General features: G+C 39.5%; 1 protein-coding gene across 8 annotated transcripts in view; it reads left to right on the plus strand.

Annotated features, from left to right (window-relative positions):
- Window positions 1-16,110, plus strand: part of scn1laa (sodium channel, voltage-gated, type I-like, alpha) — a 62,954-nt gene extending 46,844 nt beyond the window's left edge. For all 8 annotated transcript variants that reach the window (XM_035409283.1, XM_035409285.1, XM_035409282.1 and 5 more), the window contains 8 exons: window positions 4,294-4,467; window positions 5,405-5,527; window positions 7,274-7,546; window positions 10,923-10,976; window positions 11,104-11,241; window positions 11,883-11,987; window positions 12,180-12,450; window positions 12,607-16,110. In XM_035409283.1, the coding sequence (XP_035265174.1) occupies window positions 4,294-4,467; window positions 5,405-5,527; window positions 7,274-7,546; window positions 10,923-10,976; window positions 11,104-11,241; window positions 11,883-11,987; window positions 12,180-12,450; window positions 12,607-13,799 (2,331 nt within the window). In that variant the 3' untranslated portion in view covers window positions 13,800-16,110. The remainder of the gene's footprint in view (window positions 1-4,293; window positions 4,468-5,404; window positions 5,528-7,273; window positions 7,547-10,922; window positions 10,977-11,103; window positions 11,242-11,882; window positions 11,988-12,179; window positions 12,451-12,606) is intronic.
- Window positions 16,111-16,450: the final 340 nt, after the last annotated feature.

The raw sequence follows: 16,450 nt of genomic DNA on the forward strand, positions 1-16,450 counted from the left end.
ATTACAGAGACATGGCTTAGGGAAGGGGAACTGGTATGAATATAATACAGAGGGGTACAAACTTATTAGGAAGGTTAGATCCAGTAAGAGATATGGGGGTGTGGCTCTCTATGTAAAGAAAATCTTAACGTTCAAGAAATTCCTGAAATTAACCAATTCATACCTAGTGGGTACATCTGGATTAAACTCATAGAGGATCATGAGAAGGGCCTCAATATAGGCATATGTTACCAGCCACCAGCTTCAGACAGTAGCATGAATGCAATGATTTTTGGAAATATAAAATAAAGCTTGTCTGCATGTGAGACTACTATTATGGGTGATTTCCAATTACTCTGTTATTATTTCGGAATTCAGGACAAGGAAAGTGAGGACGAATTATTAGATGGCATGAATAACCATTTTTTGGCACCAAATGTCAGTCAGTATCTGATGATCCAGATAGAATTAGCGTTTGGAGCCATTTGGTAAAAGTGATCATTCGGCAGTTAGTTTTGATATATTTTGGCAAATTAAGTGGGCTTCTAAACCAGAATTTTTCATTTTAGGCGTGCTGACTTTAACAAGATCCAAGCAAATTTAAGTGATATAGACTGGGTACAACTTAATGATTGTAAGACTGTGAATAAAAGTGTGGCAGGTTCAAAAGGGTTATTCGTGATGTACAATGTAAATTCATTCCAAATGTAAGGAAAAGTTGAAGTAGATGAATAAAGCTATATGGGAGAGTTTGAGGAAAAAGAGATAAGATACAATATATAAAAGATACTGAATATTGTAATATAACTGCTAAGGTTAAAAAAGAACTAAGCTTAGCTAAAAGGCTCTTAGAGAGGCAAATTTCCCACGATGCAAAAAGTAATCCTAAACGTTTCTTTCAATACTGCAGTAGGAAACTGGAAGTAAAGGAGGTTAAGTGCATAAAGAAAGAATGAGCAATGCTTTACAACAATAAGGATATTGCTGATGCCTTAAATAGTTATTTTGTTGATAGTTCTTTTTTTTTCTTTGGCTGGACCGCAACAGCGGGGCTAGCCCTACAAACGCGAATGTCTGACTGAGCGAGTGACTGAGTGAGTGATGAAGTTACACCATTGGTCGGCCGGATCACGTGTGTTAGGTCCAGCCATATACTAGGTTTTGACCTGGTCTTGTTTTTTTTTTTTTTTTTTTTTGATAGAGGATAAAGCAGTACTAGATAAATTACATGAACTAAAGACAAAGGCCCTGATGGCATATACCCAAGGGTACTTGAAGAGTTGGGTGAGATCATCTTTAAACCACTGGCAGGTATTTTTAGACAGTCTTTAGAAACTGGAGAAAAATCTTGAGGACTGAAAGCCAGGTAATATATATCCAGTATATAAGAAATGGAATTGTACTGATTCAGGAAACTATAGGCCTATCAGTTTAAAATAGTGGATTTTATCATTAGAGACAAGGTAGAATTATTATTATTATTATTTGAAAATAACAACATCCTAAGGCATAGCATGGTTTTCACAAGGGCCTAAACCCCCCCCAAGAGCAAGCCGAGGGTATTGTGGCAAGGAAAAACTCCCTCGGTGGAACAGATAGGAAGGAATCTGGGGAGAAACCAGACTCTAGAGGCAGAACCCAACCTCCTCAGGTTGGCTCAGAGTGTGCTTCTTAATAACCAACACGGGCAATCCGTCTATAATTATGTTAAATAAATTAAAGGCAGCTAGAGGTGGCAGTCCTGATAGTGTACTATTACATACTCATTTACAAAATATTAGATTGTAAAGTATAAATTATCACTTAGCATGCCATGATGTATATAAACAACTGCCTGTACTATTACTGCATGGAATTAAATTTAATCCATAATCCATAAAAATATGGTTATTTATTTACATTTAATATGGGGTAGTCAAAGAAAGTGCAATCCAGCAAGCCAGCAATTGAAGACATCCTGGCTATGTCATCCTCTACAATATGTATGTTGTATATTACAATACATTTTCTGTGCTTGTTTTTGCTGTTTTACTTTAATTGTATACAGTGTAAGAATGTGTGATTAGAATGTCATTAACTGAACATTGTAATGCTGATGTAACAGTAACAAATGGCAATTGTGAGAAATGGAGTTCTAGTACACTGACTTAAAAAAAACTGAATAAAAAAAAAACATTCCAAAAAACATACTTACAGAGCCAGCTCCTGACAAACCGTCTGTGGGCCGCACAATTCAAATTCTAAATGTTTTTTTAAGACATTTTAATTATGCTGTATTCCCTGGGTACAAATAGCTTTGTCATTGTTCTTGTTATTGTTATTGTTATTGTAATTGTTCTTGTGCCAGTTTCACTGCTAATGCAAAAAACCACTTACTGGTTCATTCTTGGTGAGGGCCAAAATCCTAGGACTGGCTCTGCCTACTTATGAAGGGTTAATAAAATCTATCTTTAAGTTCTCTGCCCTGCCCTACAGCTCCAGTTTCAATGCAGCTATCTGAATGGAGAATATCTTAATTTATTGAATGAGAACATTCAGCCAGGCTAACGTTGAGTTGTCCTGATTTCACATCTATGTTCTCTAACCTGCTATGGAGTAGATACTACATGTGTTGCAATGGAAACAGGCCTGAGTAGATGTAAGATTTGAAACTGGAAAGCCCAAGTTCCATTATTAAGTGTCTGCAAAACCTCATTACTTTGTGAAATACCTCCCTCAGGACTGAGTAACTGTTTTATAGCAACAAGATGATGGACTGTAGTTACTGATTTGAAAATTCCATCCCTGCCACCAAGAAACCCAAGGTTCTGTTAACATAACTGCTTCAATACATGGGTGAGAGCATAAGGGCTGATGGAACCTGACCATGCCAGTAGTATACATGGCAAGATTCCATACAGTTCTCCATTGTTTTAGTTTTCTAACAGTTCTGTAAACTATGGTAGCTTACTCCTGTTCTTAAGCACCATAAAATATTTTCAATTCACTTGTAGTCTGCAGTTATAGCTGGTGCTTATATAAATGTCTAAGATCTAAGATTTCATTGAGCTAATTAAATAGCTAAGAGCAGAAGTTGGCACAAAACCCTGAAAAGGATTGGCACGTGTTGCACACCCTGCCATATAGGGAGGTGCATAATCGGTTACAGCATCACCAAGGCCATGGAGAGTTTCAAGTCACGTTGACTAGGAGCCTGTAGTTTGCCTGTAATTTGCCTATGTCAGCTGCACTTGAAGAGCATTCCTCAGACACAGTGACTGCACAGCTCAGCTGGTGGACTGTAGAGTGAAAAGTAGCAGCATGTGGCAGTACGCATTTTGGGGGAGGGGCATGTTTGTTTGCACTCTCCAGGATTGATGAAGGACATCACCTAATGGGGGTTGCTGTGTGGCTCATCCTGTTAAAGGGATAGTTCTCTTCCTGGAGTTTTTTTTTATTTCAGTTTTGGTGTATATTTGCAATTGCCCCTGCCAGTTTTTATGTTCAGTGAAGGATATGTTGATACAAGTGTCTGATGATCTACAGGCTTTATAGTGGCTGGTGAATATTAGCATGTGCCATAGGTAATTGTTCAAAAATTAAATGTAATTTAAAAAATAAATCAGGTTTTATACACATGTATTATTATTATTATTATTATTATTATTATTATTATTATTATTATTATTATTAGGTGTTTTATTTTAATGAACTCTGCATCATCTAATAACAACAGTACATAATTCAGAAGGTATGCTGCACCCTTTCTGCCATCCATTCTGGTCATGCATTCCATTCTTTTTCATAACATACTTTCTGAGGTCCAAAAACATGGTAAGTTAGGAGGACTTTCAGGCTAAATAATATTTATACATAGCTCTTTCGTACATCTTGGAGTAGGCAGAGTAGTGAATTTCCACAATTGGAAATTCTTCTGGTTTAAAAGCTGATTTGTACTTTTAGAAGCTTTATACATACAGCCCCAGGCCTGTTCTCAAAAGAGCACATTAGTGCAAATGCATGATTAAGTAAACTGGCAGTATACAAATTCAGCATGCAAGAGATAAAGGTTCTTGTCTGCAAGTGGCAAAGCATAATGAAATGGTGAAGAAAAGTAGGGCTGTTTTGAAAAAGTGTGATCGATGCGATCCTTGCTGGGGTGACAGGAACAGCCTTTGTGAGGGCATGATGAGAGAATCAAGCTAATTATCATTTTATAATTATAGATTATTTTTCCCTCTCCTTCACTGGCCTCGTGACCAGCCGCCACTAATATTGCAAGTGCACTGCATTTTGTTTCTTATCAAATTTTGAAGTGCATCTGCTTCCCTGCAGGCTTTTGAAGACATATACATTGAGCAGAGGAAGACCATTAAGACAGTGCTGGAGTTTGCTGACAAAGTCTTCACCTACATCTTCATCTTGGAGATGCTGTTAAAATGGGTCGCTTACGGATTTGTGAAATACTTCACCAATGCCTGGTGTTGGTTGGACTTCTTGATTGTTGATGTACGTACCAATGTTGAACCTGTCTGCGTGGAAGCAGTAGGATTATAGCCAGTTTACTGGACCAAGTGACCATTTATTTTTGCTTGCAATATATAATACATAGACAGCTATATAAATACCTGCCGATGTCTTTTTTAATACAAATACTGTATATCTGTCTTTTTATTTTTAAAGCACATTTAGGGGTTGTCTCTTAAATACTGAGTGGTATACTTCACAAAGTACTGTTTCTAATTTACCATTTTCTGTGAAAAATAAATGTTTAAATATGAGCCCCAGGAAAAGTGGATAGTTTAATATAATGAATAGTACAGACATCAAGTTGATCGTTACAGAGACTTAATGCTTGGAATAGCTGGAGCAGAGAGAAATTCTCTCTACGGCTTTCATTTCTCATTTCCATTTAACATTATAAATGGTCACGTTTAACTAATAGATTATAAAATGGGTTGTTTCGATCCTGGATGCTGATTGGTGGAGACCACATTCTACGGTGATTGTAAATCCGATTCTGTAACAGTTAATGAAACAGCCTGTTTGAAAACAGAATCACTTCCAGCGCAAACCGTCATTTACAGACAATATCACAAAATAAATAATCTTGTGTCATCAGTAAATTGTTTCTATATGCTGTAAACGTTTTATGAAACTACAATTTAGCAATGTGGTACTCAAGGTCTTATTGTATCGTGAATAATCACGGATACAGGGGATTGCAGGCACTTCACTTTGTGTTGTGCCTAACAACACCCCTGTAGCCATGACTGCATTCACAAGACAGCACGGCCTCCAGTGCCATATTGCTTAATTGTAGTTTCATCATAGAATGGGGGATGATGTCATAATGAACTATCCTCCCAGAGAACAAATGTACTCTGTGCCCTATGTGTGATCCCAGCTGTAGCCCTGTTGATAGCATCCCCTGTATTTTCCGCAGGTCTCTTTGGTGAGCTTGGTAGCCAACGCCCTCGGTTACTCGGAGCTCACTGCCATAAAGTCCCTGCGAACCCTGCGCGCACTGAGGCCCTTGCGAGCGCTGTCACGGTTTGAGGGGATGAGGGTAAGCGCCGCCACAACAGTGTCCTCTGGGACACACGCTGTCTCCACTCTTTTCAAAAAAAAATACAATTGACAAAATAATTCACTCTGTAGACATTCAGATGTCGCTTCTCTTTTTTCCATTCATGTGACTGAGCGCCAGGTTCCAACGGCAGTGCCCCTGCCCGGGAATAAAACCTGCAGCCTCACGGTTTCAGATGCGCTCGCCCAAGAAACACGTCATGCTGCGGCTGGTATCAGCTGCTGTAGTTGCGCGAGCGCGGCGTAAGATGTGCCCCCTGTGATTCGTGTGTCTCCCGCGACTGACTGTGGAGACGAAAGGGCAGCCGAGCGTAATAGCGAATGTCGTCTGCCGGTGCACCCGGCCCCTCTCTATCCGCGCGCATTAGCTAACATGGAGGGGACCCAGCGCTATTATGCCTGACCTTTAGGTTCGGTGACACAGCAGAACTGCCTCCCTCCCTCCTACGCGTTCACTGCGTGACGCGGCTGATGTGACGGCCCATTCTCGTCTGATATTTCTCACGGAAATGCACTTTTTTAAATGGTTTGTCCTCCATTTTCTCCCCAATTATCGGCGCTCATTGCCGTGGCCGCTGCCACTGATTCGGGAGAGCGCAGACAAGCGCATGCCCTCCTCCGAAGCATGTGATGTCAGCCGCCGCTTCTTGTGACTCCGCATTTGGCGAAACGGGGCTCACACAGACATGAGTCAGCGGACGGCACTTGATGTGCAGCCCATGGAGTCCGTCCACAGACTGAAACAGTGCTTTATCAGGATGAGTCATCTAGTAGCCCCTGTCTTAATGCACATTTTATCCTCAATAAAATAACAAATAAGATGGAAATAGAATAGCTTAGGCTGGAATGTTCCCACATATTCTGATTCTGACCTTTTTCCCGTGTGAATACTGAACTCTGTTGTAAATGATTGTTGATTTAGAAACAGTATGTTAGGACGGAGAATTTTTTGCTCTTGCAGCTGGTAAACATTGGGTGTGAAATTCCTGAGTTGTTCTTACTGTTGAAATGGCGTGTATCAGGTGACATGTTCTGTCCTCGTGTTACTGTCACCATATTTTCCTGTTTGCATGGCTAGCTTCTTACCTTTTCTTTTTTTCAGGTTCTGTATAAATGTTGTGTGATGTGGCACTGCATTTGAATGTTGCTTGCTCTATGCCTTTTAACTGTTGCTTTTTTTTCTTTTTCGTGTGTTTTTTATTTGCAGTAAACAAATGTTGTGACTTCGTCGTACTTCAACAAGGTTTTCTTTCTGATTTGCCCTTCCATTGTCGTAGTTAAGAAACCCTCACAAGTGATGTGATGTATTTCCCAGAAAAAATAGCTCCTGTGTACCTTTCCCTGTTCTTGGCCAGCTGTGTGTTCATCCTCCTCTTAGTGCCTATGAACATTTACAGGCATTGTGTGCCATGCTGAAATGATATGCAGTATTCTACTGCAGTCCAACATTCTATACTTGTGTTATCCTATTTTTCATCTGATCAAAAATATTGAAATGAACATTTTCAGTGCTCATAATATGTTAAGCTGTGTTATTCTGGAAAGTATGTGTATACCAGCAACTTGATACTATAACATTTGTGTTTTCCTATTTTTCTGAACCGTAACTAATCAAAAATATACAAATTATTGTTGTCAGTGCTAAAAATATATAGCTTGTGCAGTTGGATTTGTCTTTCGCCAAAGTGTGTCATCCCTGAGTTTGCTGTTGCACGTTTTGGTGCAGGTGGTCGTCAACGCTCTCCTCGGGGCCATTCCTTCCATCATGAACGTGCTCCTCGTCTGCCTGATCTTCTGGCTGATCTTCAGCATCATGGGCGTCAACCTCTTCGCGGGGAAGTACTTCTACTGCGTGAACACCACGACAGATGAGAATTTCCCCACACACATCGTCAACAATAAGTCCGACTGCTTGGCCCTCAACGAGAGTGCTCGCTGGAAGAATGTCAAGATCAACTTTGACAACGTGGGGGCCGGCTACCTTGCTCTCCTGCAAGTGGTGAGTGCCAGCTTCTGTCTATTTGCACTGTGGCTGACTGCAAAGCAGCTTCACCGATGTGTTGTCCCATTGGTCAAGAAGTCATCAGAATTAGGGTCAGTCAGGATCCCGCTGGATCTATCAACATCCCATACATGCTGCTTTCTCTTGAAATAGAAATGCTGTGCATTTTCTCTTCCTTTCAGAGGTGTGGATGACACAGTGTTGAATCACCAGGCACACTCGGTGAATCAAATTGGTGAAACGAAATACATCAGAGGTGTCATTTTATCTTCAGTGGTTGGAGATGACAACTAGAAAAATACTTTTATGCGGATCGGAGTCAAGAGATAAAGGTTTTTGTATAAATCTCTTTGTGTTCAGTGAGATTGCGGACTTGTAATGAAATTTGGACCCAGGGAGGTATGAGGTCAAGTGCACTATTCTCTGGAATGTTTCCATGTTCAGAAATTAAATTTTTAAAATAAGTCCCAGAAGTATTTTCAATAAACATATGCATACAGTTTTGTTTTGCTATCGATATCTTCTGAACAAAACAGATGATGTTCTGGTCCTTTACTGGACACCTACTGAAGTTCCAAAATTTGGTATTACAAAATGTAAAATATTACTTTGTTTTCATACCTCCTAATTTTTTCAGCATACGTATGATTGGCTGACATAAGAATAGAATACAGATAAAATATTAAATACAAAGCGTGTTTGACTCTAAAGAAAGATGAACCACATCATTTGCTTTGTGGAAAATTGTGTTGAACAACTCATTTTAATGAAGCAGCCCATATGCAACAAAGCATTTTCTTGCCAATGTTTGGTGGCTAGTTTGCTAGAAAGCTGCTCCTACTAGCAAACACTAAACTAGGCTAGTTACTCTGTATTCTTCAAAAATAAGTAGGACAACTAAAATGTTTCTTCTAACATTGTTGAAAGTCTTTGTTGACTGTTTTTAATGCACGCCATCCTCGCCTTCCTGTCCTATTTCTAGATATGGTCGTTAATTTGCTACTGCTGTAATACTTACAATCTCTCAGTTTTGTGAGCTGTTTATTCCTAGATATTTATAGCTAAATAATCTCTCTTATTACCAGCAGATCTGGCTATGCTTTTCAATCACTACACCATAGGCAGGCTCTTGGGACAATAGTAGGCGTTAACGTCCTAGTGCATAGTATGGGGAGAAAATTGGAGGGAAACAGCAGGATACATTGTAAGAGAGATGTGTTGCTAGTAGCAACATGCTAAATGACCAGAAGAAATTTATGGTGGAAATTGCTGCTAGTTGAAGTTCAACCAATTTGAACAGGTGTTAGTCATAACTACATCTGGCATCCTACTGGGCAAACCAAAACCATTTTCATGTCATATTCAAAGAACTCCAACAATGCAAAATTCTCACAGAATTTGCAGAAATGGTCACTGATTTGTAATATGTAATCTAAATTAATTCACATTGATTAACTACTCAACCCAATATCAAGCCAATTTAGACTTTTATGTGATGTTCTTGATTTGAGGGATGCTTGTCAGAGGGTCTCGTCTTGATTCACAATTTAAATTTCCTGAAAGTAAAATAAATACACGCATATTTTAATGAGTTAAAAAAAGGTTCCACAATCAGTGTCTCTACCTTTGGCATGTGCAATAAGCTGTCTATACAAAAATGAATGAAAGCTGTACTTACAGTGGCACAAAAACAAAACATCAATGCAACAATGCAGTTACACCAGACAAAGTCACCAGCTGAGGAGTGTTTTAAAATTCACCTCAAATTCTGGGGAAACCTGTTTGCAGCAGACTTAACAAAAGGAAGGAAAGGACATGGGGTATTGAATTCAAATTGCTAGCATGGGTACCAAAGGTGACCACATTTACTTTGAAAGAGGGGTGAATATTGGAGCACAATTGGGAGGAGCTTCAGAATAAAGATAGTTCAGCTTAACTAGACATCATGGAAGAAACAGCAGCAGCAAAAGATTCAGAGTGAGTGGAAACAGTGAGTTGTGACGTGATGTGCATTAATTCAAAAGAAAACAGGCAAGCAACTGCAGATCCTTTGATTGACAGATTGACTGCAAATTTGATGACCATGCGATTCTGATTATATACATCTCTGCTTTTTACACGTAGGATTGATGTGAGCAGACAATCCATTTATGCTTCAAATGTATAGTGCATGTTCTATACAGTTTAGCTTGTTTTGAGAAAAATATGAGTACATAGACATTGTATCCCCCAAAATGATTAACATTCCTGATAAAGATGCACTGTAAAATAAATAATACCAGTAATCCTCAAAATATATTGAAAATGTTTTACTTCAATAATGATTTAATGGAACCAGCCAAAATAACCATTTCAAATCATGCATTTATTTCCAAATTCAGTGTTGCAAATATTCACATCTATATGTTCACTACTTTATGCACTTGTTCACTGCATCTTAAGATGAAAATATGCAGGGGAACTCCTCCATGCAGAATATTTCAAAATTCTTCAGATGCTTCAGTTTGCACTTGCAAACTGCTCTCTTTCACATTCCAATTGTTTCAATCTAGAGTCTGAGATGACCAATGAAAACAGTGATATCATGGTCAGTTAGCCATTTCTTGGTTGGGTGATTCTGAGGTATGCTTGGAATCATTGCCTTGTCAATAGATGAATTTGTAGCCAGGTTTGAGCTTCCTGCTTGAGGGAAACATGCTTTTGGCCGAAATGTTTTGATACGTGCTAGAGTTCATGATTCCAATGACCTCCAGAAGAGCTTCAGGAGCAACAGCAGCAAATAATTCTATAACATCAAAGATCACCACCATATTTCAGTATAGGCACAATGTTCTTTTCAGCATAAGTGTCCTTCTTTCAAGCCAAACCCACTGCTGGGTTGCATGGCCAAAAAGCTCAGTTTTGGTCTCATCTCACCATAACATCCATTTCCAATTGAAGTTCCAATACAGTTCCCTAAGATTGAGATGAAAGTGAATTGTTGTAACACATACTGTATCTATTTGGAAAGTATATTTTTTTATTAAATGTTTTTTTCTCTCTGTGCAATTGTAAAAAATATAAAATATATAATTGTTGATTTTGGAGCATACAATATAGTTAATTGCCCGTTATGAATATTTTATACATCTTTGGTCATCTATAGCAAGTGTGTGAATAATTTGGAGGGCACTGCATGCTGTTATTATTATTATTATTATTATTATTATATGCTCCAAATGACCTTTTGTGATCCTTTAAAGCATTGTGATTGCTAATGTGTAGCTGTGTATTATGCTGGTAAAATGTCAGACCCTAATTCCAGGAAAGTGGGTCATGAGTTCTCTTGCTGTACGCTGTCTCTGAGGATGATTGTCTTCTGCTGTTTTCCTAGGCAACATTTAAAGGCTGGATGGATATCATGTATGCAGCTGTGGATTCCCGTGATGTAAGCAATTTACACCTGTTCCTGTCAGTGCATTCCACGCATTCCACACAGCCATGCATTTGTTTGCTGTTACTTACGGTCAGTGATACGATTGTTGTTAAGTGATGGCTTCTGCTTAATATGCCAGCTGGAAGAGCAGCCGGAATACGAAGTGAACCTCTACATGTACCTGTACTTCGTCATCTTCATCATCTTTGGCTCCTTCTTTACTCTCAACCTGTTCATTGGTGTCATCATCGACAACTTCAACCAGCAGAAGAAAAAGATAAGTCCTGTGTTCTACTATTTTGGATGGAACAAATTCCATTGTTTGGTTTGGAATCAGGCTTTGTTTAGGCTGCCATTTTGAAGAATTACAATTATTTGCCTTTGCTTTTTGAATGATGATCAATGACTCAGAACTAACATGAGCTATGCAATAAATGCAGCCCATTTAAAACAAATTGTAATCAAATTATAATGTATTACTGCAGATTAAATAAGTAACATATTTGCTCTTCACTTATTTTAAAAAGCCATTAGAGCTGAGCCAGGGAGACCATACACCTAGAAGTGGTGTAATGGTGTCATATGAGATAACTGATACTGGATGATCAATTGAGATGTGAGAGATTCTATTAACATTTTGTTTGTTGCATGAAAGGACTGTACAGCTAGACAAAAGCAGTCATTCTAATTGAGCAGGAGGCTGCTATTGACAGATATTTGTCTCTGTAGTCCAAGTCACAATTTTAAAGTTGTCAATGCTTTGAACCTTGAAGTGTGACAGGAAACTAGGTTTGAAGAACCATCTATGGCAGCATTAATAAGCCAGACCTTGATCTCTGAGCTTACAGGAACATGATCCTGTGTGTCAGTGTACATGAAATGCACATGGTTGTAACCAGTTTTGTACTGGTCCTTTACTTTGGAGGTCAAGATATCTTCATGACCGAGGAACAGAAGAAATACTACAATGCAATGAAGAAGCTTGGATCAAAGAAACCTCAGAAGCCAATTCCAAGACCAGTGGTATGAAACCATGCCCAATCAACATCAATAAATAATAATAAATCTGTAGTTTATGTTGGTTCTTTTTGGAAAGGAGCTTGATTACTCAATTGTGTACATTGAGTCATTTCCAGTATGAATAATTAATATTTGTCATTCATATCACTTTATTAATCACTGCATGTTATATTTTGTCTTGTTTTTTTGATGCAGAACAAGTTCCAGGGGTGTGTCTTTGACTTCATTACGAAGCAAGCCTTCGACATCGTCATTATGATCCTCATTTGCCTCAACATGGTCACCATGATGGTGGAAACGGATGACCAGACTGAAGAAACGGACAACACACTTCACTGGATTAACCTGGTCTTCATTATCCTCTTCACTGGAGAGTGTGTGCTGAAGATGATATCACTCCGCCATTATTATTTCACCATCGGCTGGAACATTTTCGATTTTGTTGTCGTCATCCTATCAATCGTTGGTAAGAACTCAATGTGGCTGACAGTGGGGACATGATTACATTAAAAACTGAGATTGTGTTTCAGTCACAGGAAAGCCCTCTACTGTATGTTAATTTTAGGTGGGTAAAATATGTGATAACCTCAGACATGTAATTGTTTTTTTGTTTTTTTTTCAGGCATGTTTCTTTCGGAAGTGATTGAAAAGTACTTTGTTTCCCCGACCTTATTTCGAGTCATCCGACTTGCGAGGATTGGTCGCATCCTTCGGCTCATAAAGGGTGCTAAGGGAATTCGCACGCTGCTGTTTGCCTTGATGATGTCACTTCCTGCCTTGTTCAACATCGGTCTCCTGCTCTTCCTGGTCATGTTCATCTATGCTATATTCGGCATGTCAAACTTCGCCTACGTCAAGAGGGAAGCCGGCATCGACGACATGTTCAACTTTGAGACATTTGGCAACAGCATGATCTGCCTGTTCCAGATCACCACGTCTGCGGGCTGGGACGGTCTGTTGGCCCCCATCCTCAACAAAAGAGAACCTGACTGCGACAGTCAGCAGGAGCACCCCGGCAACACGTATTCGGGTAACTGCGGCAACCCGTCGGTGGGAATCTGTTTCTTTGTGAGCTACATCATCATCTGCTTCCTGATCGTCGTCAACATGTACATCGCCGTCATCCTGGAGAACTTCAGCGTGGCCACGGAGGAGAGCGCCGAGCCGCTGAGCGAGGACGATTTCGAGATGTTCTACGAGGTGTGGGAGAAGTTCGACCCCGACGCCACGCAGTTCGTGGAGTACAACAAGCTGTCTGACTTCGCCGATGCCCTGGACCCCCCGCTCCGCATACCCAAGCCTAACAAGATCCAGCTGATCGCCATGGACCTTCCTATGGTCAGCGGCGAGAGGATTCACTGCCTGGACATCCTGTTTGCCTTCACCAAGCGTGTCCTTGGAGAGGGCGGGGAGATGGATGCCCTCCGGGGCCAGATGGAGGAGCGCTTCATGGCGTCCAATCCCTCCAAGGTATCCTACGAGCCCATCACCACCACGCTTCGCCGCAAGCAGGAGGACATGTCCGCCGTGATCATACAGAGAGCCTTCAGACGGTATCTCATCCGGAGAACTGTTAAAAGGGCCTCCTACATGTACAGGGAGAAGATCAAAGCGGGGGTGAACCTACAGGACAAGGAGGTCCTGGTAATAGACAAATTCAATGAGAATTCCACCTCGGAAAAAACCGACATGACCCCCTCCACTGCGTCTCCACCCTCGTACGATAGCGTCACAAAACCTGACAAGGACAAATACGAAAAAGACAAGAGGGAAAAAGAGGACAAAGGCAAGGATGTCAGGGAGAACAAGAAGTAGGACAATGGAAAAGATGCAACTCAGACATTCCATTTACTGGACAAATTGTTTACAGCCCCCGGAGGTGACATATTTGTGTCAGCTGGACTCCGTTTTTGGTGTGGAGATCTATGCCAAACTGACAGTGACAGTACTTAAATCTAAATTTAAGGTCAGTGCCTAAAATGAGGCAGTGACCCATGTCAGACTGTGAACAGAAATGTTTGGGGGGGGGGATTTGGACTTATTCCAGCTGACAACGTGGATCAAGTCAAAATGGTGGCTCTGATTGTGACCAGATAACTTTTTTGAGTGTTGTTACAATCTTAAACAATTAAGTATACTGTAACATCTTCTGCAGCTAGTACTACTACTGCTATATCCAGTGTCTTGCATTTCAACTGCCATATTATTTTATGTTCTTATTTTTCTTATAGAAATTTGTTTTTATTCATGTTGTTTTTTAAGCTCATCAGTTGATTGTATGACTATTTTTGTAAAAGGGTTTTTTTCTGTAACTGGGAGGGGGGTTAGTGAACAGCTTGAAAGGTTAGAGGACCAGAAACTATCACTGCGGCAACCACAGTGTCCAGGTTTCTGCTGAAAATTTCTTGAAAACATTTGCTGTTCAGACTGAAAGCACGCTTGCCCGTCATACATAAATGATGTCACCATCACTGGAGCGCGTCTGCTCTGTCCTGTGCAGAGTTTCTGGGCAAGATATCTTGGTGGTGCTTACGAATCATATTTTTTGGTGAATCTGGTGAATATGTATGTGCCTATTCTTCATCCCTTTTCATGCTGGTTTAAGTCAAGAGGGGGTGGCCTGCAAGCGTGCTAACAACTTTAAGTGCAAATGATACAAACCTTCAGTTCCAGAACAACCACCAGCCCCCAATATCAATGACCTACTTAACGCCACACGCACAGTCTCATGGGTCTTCTCTCCTGAGAACATTGTACAGCACATAATGTGGATGAAGTGCATTTTTTATTTTGTTTTGTTTGCTTATTATCAATCAATTCATAGACCACAGTATTCAGTAGCCATCTCCAGCTCTGGGTAAGGTATCTCCCCAGGTTGTATATATAGTTGTTTTCTTTTTCGTTTGTTTTTTTTTTGTGTGTTTGTTTTTTACCTGCTGTATGTTTGAGCAAGCAAAGGCCACAGTATAGTAGCTTCAGATATGTACCACCTGGTCTAGTCTTTAAGCTTTTGCCAGTTGAGATGCTGTATTCTATATCATATGTGCATCCTGTCCTGCCATGCATGTTTCTGTTGCTGTTTTCCCTGCTGCGTCATGCAAAAAGAAGTGTTCAGATTCAAAATGGTGTCTTCTGTGTCACTGCTACAATCAGCAGAAACCTTACTTGGCAAAGCCTCTATTTCTCCCTGTCACCAAGCAATACTTAATTGCTTCTCCACAGTCAGTCCCGTTCGTTTCCTGCTCTCAACAAAAAAATGTCCTATCATTATTTTTTTCCACATAACGATATTGTCTTCTGTAAGGACAGAGAGGAGATCGAAAATGCAGAAGTCAATATCCAGTACAATGTTTTCCACTCAAGCTACAAGAAGTTTGGTGGTTCTTTTTCTCTCCATGTTAAAATGAATATTGTAATATACTCATTTTTATTTTTCAACCATTGTAAATAATATAAAATATGGCCACATGGTCTGCACCAGAGTCACTTTTGTTACTTAGAATCCACTGCACTTTTTTCATTCAAAGACTTCCACTTGAGAACTGAGCAGGAAGTGCATTACGCTTTTGACTGCTGGATTGTTTTTTTTTTTGTTTGTTTGTTTTTTTGTTTTTTGTAGACTGGGGTCACAGTAGACTTGCTGTATGGTAATAAATATCTAAGAGAATTAATATTTATGATTCAGATGATGCACTGTCTTAAGTGTGGCTATCAAAGAGGGGCTGTGTAGGAGTCCTCAGTTTCACATACATTTGTTTACAATTTTCTATTTCAGTTTTTATTTTTCAAAATGTTCACTCTGCACAAATGATGTAAGGATCCACTGTTTTTCTTTCACATGAGCATTACAATGAACAGGTTTATATATGTACATAAATATATGTACATGTATGTATATATGTGTGTGTATTATATTTCATATATAGACTGTATATGCATATATAGACATGTGTAATATAATACGCATACGCACATATATATGTACAAGCTTCATTCGATAGCGGCCATTTTTATTATGCTTGTAGAGTATTAGTAAACTGCATGCAAGTTATTGCAATTAGCCCATCTGACAGTAAATTTCATTAAAAAGCCAAAAGAATAAATGCTACATGTTTATTGTACCTCAGGTATGTCTGTTGAACTTCTTTCATTTTCTTTTGTTGATATGCCATTCATCACATTGCAAGCCATGCACCAACACTATATGTTCAATGTAGCACCAGTTATTTTTCGGTATTGGTCTATGCTATTTAAATACGGTATGTTTGCTTAAGACTACATAAAGGGATATATTCAATAAAATGTGGTTAAAACCAAAAATTATTTGTGTATTGAGGAATGTGTTGCTGTATGTGGAAGTATGTGAATGTTAAATTTGTCTGGCTAGATATATTTAATTCTGATGGAAGCTGGCTGATCTAATGTTCCCATAATGGGGTTTGGTTTCAAAAGTGTGAATACAGAAT

The sequence above is a fragment of the Anguilla anguilla genome, chromosome 3 (genome assembly GCF_013347855.1).
Source record: "Anguilla anguilla isolate fAngAng1 chromosome 3, fAngAng1.pri, whole genome shotgun sequence".
In the NCBI taxonomy this organism is placed as follows: Eukaryota; Metazoa; Chordata; class Actinopteri; order Anguilliformes; family Anguillidae; genus Anguilla; species Anguilla anguilla.